At 42.4% G+C, this 6,941-nt stretch overlaps 1 protein-coding gene across 1 annotated transcript in view; it reads right to left on the minus strand.

The window, feature by feature from the left end:
• The window catches only part of LOC111155580 (pre-mRNA processing factor 18), a 47,631-nt gene extending 42,766 nt beyond the window's left edge, over positions 1-4,865 (minus strand). Inside the window, exon 1 of the mRNA XM_022515827.1 lies at positions 4,712-4,865. Within this exon, the coding sequence (XP_022371535.1) occupies positions 4,712-4,777 (66 nt within the window). The 5' untranslated portion in view covers positions 4,778-4,865. The remainder of the gene's footprint in view (positions 1-4,711) is intronic.
• Positions 4,866-6,941: the final 2,076 nt, after the last annotated feature.

Below are 6,941 nucleotides of genomic sequence, written 5' to 3' on the forward strand. Positions count from 1 at the left end.
AAGTTAAAAAGACTGACAACACAAACTGTTCGTGGGAATGGAGGACCTCTGAACCCTCCTCGCTGGTAGATATGTAACATTATGTCCAAACACATTAGAAAAACATGTGGTGGCTTTTTATAAAAACATATATGTACTCTGTGACCTAGCAATTCCACTCCCTGGCATTTTCCTCAGAGAAATGAAAACAGCAGACTTACACAGCAAGTTCCACAGCAGCTTTCATCTTCAGAGCCAAACCCTGGAAACAGCCCATGTGCCCAACATCAGAAGAACGGATTCCCAAACCAGATCTATTCATGCAATGAAATACTACTCAGCAAAAAAAGGAACTGATCTGTCCAACATGGAGAAAACTCAAATCATTATGATGAAACACAGTGGAACACAGAAGAGTGCACAGTACGATTCCAGTCCTGTGAGGCTCTAGAGCAGGCAAAACTAACCACTGGTGCAAAGAAATACGAACAGTGGTGACTTCTGGGGGTAGTAGGCAAAGGGAATGACTGGAAGATGGAGTGAGGTAATACTCTCTAGTTTGACACAGATGGGATTACACAGGCATATGCATTTGTCAAAATTCACTGATCTGTGTATTTCTTAATATATAAAATATTTTAAATTTCAAAATTTAAAATTTATTTAATATGTAAAATTGTGCATACACATAAAAAGAAGTGTTTATTTAAAACACTGAACTCTTGTTCATGATATGCACACCAAATTGTTTAGGGGTAAAGTGTGCCAATGTCTATAACCTAACTTGAAATTATTAAGATCGTTAAATTGTTTTCATTACCCCATCTGCAGCTGAGTAACACCGGTCCGTAGAGCTCCCGAAGAGCTCCCTTATCTTTGGTCATTTCAAGTGGTGTCCCAGCTTTTTATTGTTAATCTGTGAGTTACAATACTTACCTTGTGAGTGCCCCTTCATCAAACTGTGGAGAAGCTACAATAGCCTATCACCGTCCTAAAAAGTTCTGACCGCTGTAACCGCTCTGAAGTAGTTTCTACATTGTTACATGAAGTGATAGACAGATGGACAGGTACATGATACAAGACCAGTGCTCTTACCCCTGAGCTATGGAGCTTTCCTCTTGGACAGGTACATGATAACGCAAATAGAGCAAAATATTAATGCAGGTTTAACTAAAGAATCTAGATAGTACGCATGTGAGTTTCCAACTGTGCAATTTTTTAAATTTTTTTTTTTAAGATTTTATTTATTTGAGAGAGAGAGGGAGAGAGAGAAGTCACAAGCAGTGGCAAGGGGCAAAGGAGAGGGAGAAGCAGATACTCTGATACCCTGTTGAGCAGGGAGCCCGACCCACAGCTAGATCCCAGAACCCCGAGGTCATGGCCTGAGCTCAAGACAGACGCTTAACTGACTGGGCCACCCAGGCACCCCTGTAACTGTACAATTTTGAGTTTTCTGCACAACTAAAAATTTTTACAGTAAAATGAAGGAAAAAAATCTACTCCGCAGATGTCAAAATATGCTATCAACAAAGCCCCTATCACACTGTTTTTTTTTTGGCTATACTAGGAAGAAAAAAACACTTTCGAAGGCTATTCACTGATCATGATGGAGCTGAAGAAAATTACAGAAGACTATTTAAAAAAAAAAAAAAAAAGGATGAGTAAGAGTAAGAAGGGCAAGTTCAAAGAACTGAAAAAATGAGAAAAGGTCCAAAATAGCCAGAACAACTGTGGTGCTAGGGTATAATGGGCACAGATTTTCACCGGCATAGAAATTACTAACTCCTGACATTTTTAAGTCCAAGATCCTTTTAGTACTATCATAAAGGAGGAGAGGTGGAGGAGCACCTGTAGCAAGAAGACTGGTCAAGAGTGTCAAGTGTTGTCGAGGTCAGCTGGAAAACATGGAGGTCACTGCTGTCCCTGATTAGAACGGATTCAGAACCGTTGTGGGGGCAGCAACCTTTGTGCATCATGTTAAGGAGTGTGCAGAAATTAGGACTTATTTTAAGAAGACTGATTGTTGGGCGCCTGGGTGGCTCGGTGGGTTAAGCCTCTGCCTTCCACTCAGGTCATGATCTCAGGGTCCTGGGATCGAGCCCTGCATCAGGCTCTCTGCTCAGCAGGGAGCCCCACTCCCCCTCTCTCTCTGCCTGCCTCTCTGCCTACTTGTGATCTGTGTGTCAAATAAATAAATAAAATCTTTAAAAAAAAACAAAAAAAAAAAACCCTTGTTAAAGACGAAAGAGGCATCTAGTATGTTCCAGGGCTGGTGGGGGTAAGCCAATAGATGGAAGGCAAAGGAAGAAATGACATACGTGACATTTCAGGTTTCTGGTGGTGCTAGGATGAGCTCGGATCCAGTGCGCAGGTGGAAAGTTTGACCCAAGCTTTAACTGATAACTTCATCCTGTTTCAACAGGAAAAAAAGGTGAGGAGTATCATGCCTGTTGGCTTCCCTATTTTCTGTGAAACTGAATGCATACTCCTTAAAGGATCGAGCATGATTTTTTTTTAATCTTCTGTGGCACAGTGTAGCATATATAGAAATATACAAAACATTCAATAAATACTGGGGGAAAAAACAAAACTAAAAATTCTACCCAAAGCCCATCCTCATCACTACAACAAAAACTGCTACTTATGGGGCGCCTGGGTGGCTCAGCAGGTTAAAGCCTCTGCCTTCGGCTCAGGTCGTGATCCCAGGGTCCTGGGATCGAGCCCCACATCGGGCTCTCTGCTCAGCAGGGAGCCTGCTTCCTCCTCTCATTCTCTGCCTGCCTCTCTGCCTACTTGTGAAAATCTTAAAAAAAAAAAAAAAAAAAAAAAAAAACCTGCTACTTATGCTCTATTGTTCCTTAAGCACCCTGCATTTTCCACATAATGATGCTCTGTGTTAGCCCCAAAGCACTGGTATGAGAGCAACGCAGAGACTACACTTACCTGAGTAGTTACACCAGGCAGATAATTTAGGACAGATGACGGGAGGCTATTGTAGGAGCTTCTCCAATTTAACAATGAGGCACTCGCAATAAGTACTTACTATTTCAACTCTCGGACTAACAATAAAAAGCTGCGACATCACTTGAAATGACCAAGTTGAGGCAGCTCTTCCAGAAGAACAAGGTAACACAGGTGTTTTCCAGCTACAGATAAGGCAATGAAAACAATTCAGCGATCCCCAACCAGCATTTTTTTTTTTTTTTTTTTTTATTTATTTGACAGAGAGATCACAAGCAGGCAGAGAGGCAGGCAGAGAGAGAGGAGGAAGCAGGCTCCCCTAGACAGCAGAGAGCCCGATGCGGGGCTCGATCCCAGGACTCTGAGATCATGACCTGAGCCGAAGGCAGCGGCTTAACCCACTGAGCCACCCAGGCGCCCCCCCAACCAGCATTTTTAAATCAAACAGAAGAGATTAAAACATATGACTGAATTACATGTAGTTAACTATTTCATGAAATTTTTTCCACATATATATCAGAGCAAAATATAAAAATTTCTTAAAGTGACTGTGTCCAGTGAAAAATTTGAAAACTACTGATGGACACTTCAACGCAGAAAGGATTATAAATCGTCAATTCTATATAAAATTATACAGTTGCATATAAAAAAATGAAATCTTGCCATTTGGGACAATACAGATGGAGCTGGAGGTCATTTCCCTAAGTGAAGTAAATCAGAGAAAGAAATACCATATAATATCACTTATATATAAAATCTAAAGGGAAAAAAAACTAAAAAATACAGAGAAAAGGTGATCGGGTGGGGCTCTAGCAAAACAGGTGAGGAGGACTAAAAGATACAAACTTCCCATTATAAAATTAAGTCACGCTGATGAAAAGTACAGCACTGGGAATACACTCAGTAACATTTTAATACCTTTGTTGGTGACAGATATTAAATTGCAATGTGGTCAGCATTTCCTAATGTCTCTAATTGTCAACCACTATGTTAAGCACCTGCAACTAATACAGTTTTGTACCTCATCTAAATTTCAATAAGAAAAACTTCTCAGCTTTAACTTCTAATGCGGCAAATATCTACAAATACCCCAACCAAAGCCCTTTGTGATCCTAATTTGTAATAGTGTAAAGGGCTCCGGAGGCCTAAGGCTTTGAAAACCGCTGGTCTCAGTTATTGTTATGCAACAAAGTCATGAACATCTAGTTAAGGAAGTTTCTAAACCACGCAATTCTCTCCTTTCTCCTTTTACTCCACTGTTTGTCCACAATAGTTTTAGCCGTCCTATCAAGCGAAGGGCTGGCCAAAAGACTTTTGTTATGTACTGGAGGGATGTAATAAAAACTCGGGTTTCAAAAGTAGGACGGAGTCCTAGATTTTAAAATAATTCTGGCCCTGCCCTTTTATTCTCTCGTTTCAGCCGGGCACAAACCCTCAGTAAAACCACAGACGTGAACCACCAGAACCGGGGCACGTTCGCAGAATACGGACATATGGGAGTGGGTGTAAAGGGTAAACAGGGAAACTTCGAGGGAAAGAGGGCAGCTGGGGGAAATCTGCCAAAATTTGGGCGTTTGCTGCAATTCCCCGCCTCCCTCAGACTCCCGAGGTAGATGTCAAAAGGTGGGTCTAAAGGGGCTGCTCCGAGTAGCCGCGGAGCTCCCACCAAGCCTCATCTCCGCCCAGACCCCTTCACCCCACCCTCACTCCCTGCGCCCCCCACCCACACGTCTTCGAACGCCAAAGCCCCAAGACAGCCAAGGAACCTCACCACCAACAGGTTCCTGTCCTCCACCAGCTGCCGCTTCCGGAGGATCTCCGATTTCAGAACGTCCATCTCGTTGCCCGGGTTTACGCCCGACGGGCTCCTCCGACCAAGCCTCAGCCGGCAAGGCGCAGCGAAGCCACCACAAACAAGTCCAAGTACCCGACAACGACTGACAATAACCGCTTCCGGCGGAAGCCGAAGTGAGTGAGAGGAGGGGAGGGAGTGCTCCAGGGGCCCGTTGTTGACGAAGCCTCTGTAGACTTGCGCCTCCTGGTGGCGCCCTCCGGCAGCGCGCCGGTCGTTGATGTTAGGAGAGCTAACAATTCAAAGTAGGCTGAAACAGGAGTCTTCTTGAAGTCGGTGGAGGTCGACATGCTGTATTTTTAATGAGAAGTTATTGCATCTGCTTGTACCTGCTAGTTCAGAAGAAAAAGTCTCCTCATAGAACACTTCAATTATATTAATTAGGTCCAGATCCTCACTCATTAAACCAGTTCAAACCAGAGTTCTTGAAGTTACCTTGTCTTGTCAAAATGCTTGCTTGCTTGTCAAAATGAATGCACTAAAGTGGGAAAACCGTGAACAATACTATTAGCTCAGTAAAGAATAAAGGGGCAGTGTTCATTGCCAGCCCATTAAATTTCCTGTAAAGTTAAGCAACTACGTCCATTTAAGTCACTTCAGAAGTAAATGTCTCTCATTTCTCAGTTCTAAAGGGCTTACATATCTTGGTGCTAATTGAACTTTTACCCCAGGCTAACTGAGATAATCTTTATGGTCATGTGTTCAGCAATCAAGATTTTCAGTGACATGATTGGGAGATGTAATCAGAAAGTGTGTGTGTGTGTGTGTGTGTGTGTGTCTGTGTCTGTGTCTGTGTCAGTCCAACCCAAGAAAAATTAAATTGTGGAGAAAAATTATATTTAAGATTTTAATTTTTATTTTTTTTAAAGATTTTATTTAGTCATTTGACAGAAAGAGATAGATCACAAGCAGGCAGAGAGACAGGCAGAGAGGTAGGGGAAAGCAGGCTCCCTGCTGAGCAGAGGACCCGATGCGGGGCTTGATCCCAGGACCCTGAGATCATGACCAAAGCTGAAGGCAGAGGCCTAAACCACTGAGCCACCCAGGCACCCCTAAGATTTTAATTTTTTTTTAAAAGATTTTATTTATTTATTTGACAGATCACAAGTAGGCAGAGAGGCAGGCAGAGAGAGAGGAGGAAGCAGGCTCCCTGCTGAACAGAAAGCCCGATGTGGTACTCGATCCCAGGACCCTGGGATCATGACCTGAGCCGAAGGCAGAGGTTTTAACCCACTGAGCCACCCAGGCGCCCCAAGATTTTAAAATTTTTAAAAAGACCTTAAGGGACGCCTGGGTGGCTCAGTGGGTTAAAGCCTCTGCCTTCGGCTCAGGTCATGATCCCAGAGTTCTCAGATTGAACTGCACATCGGCCTCTCTGCTCCGCGGGGAGCCTGCTTCCTCCTCTCTCTGCCTGCCTCTCTGCCTACTTGTGATCTCTGTCTACCAAATAAATAAAAATCTTTATAGGAAAAAAAAAACCTTAAGAACTGTTTACAAAGCATTTATCTTTGGTTCTATGCCATCAAAGTTGTTTTTGAAATTCCAAATAAGTCATAATTGAACAATATTTGACAGGTTAGTTTTTCCCATTAAAAAAGGAAAGAAATATCATTCAGTTCAGTCCGTTGATACTGGGTGAGATGATTTAACAAAATAAAAGATGGTAGAGAACTGTTCAATCGATTTACAAAGTTTTGTACACCTGTGTGTGCGCGCGCACGTGCACGTGTGTGTGTTGGTTACATTTCATCCAAAAGATGGCTGACTTTTACCAGAAAGAAATCAACGTAGGAAGTTAACTCACTCCCTGATAATCCTAAACTAATTTTTAAGGCTTTGGAAAGCTTAAAATATTTTACAAAGAAAAAGTCCTTGAACTAATAAACATGGCAACACTCTTATATGGCTAAGAGTCTTCTAAGTCACTTATAATTCCCTAAGCAAATAATTTATTAACATTTTCCTGTTTTAGGGATGAGAGATTATTACACAGAAACCTGAATGAAGAATTGACAGGGATGATAGTAACAGTGAGGGAAGGTTTCCAGCAAAGGAACAGCTGGCCAATGGGAGACAGCTAAGTGCAAGACAGAGAAAAAACTAGCTACCAAAAACAGGCTCCTTTTAAATTTCAGGCTCTCGCTGATTT

This window comes from Enhydra lutris, unplaced genomic scaffold (assembly GCF_002288905.1).
Source record: "Enhydra lutris kenyoni isolate GAN:26980312 unplaced genomic scaffold, ASM228890v2 scaffoldscaffold42, whole genome shotgun sequence".
Taxonomy (NCBI): Eukaryota; Metazoa; Chordata; class Mammalia; order Carnivora; family Mustelidae; genus Enhydra; species Enhydra lutris.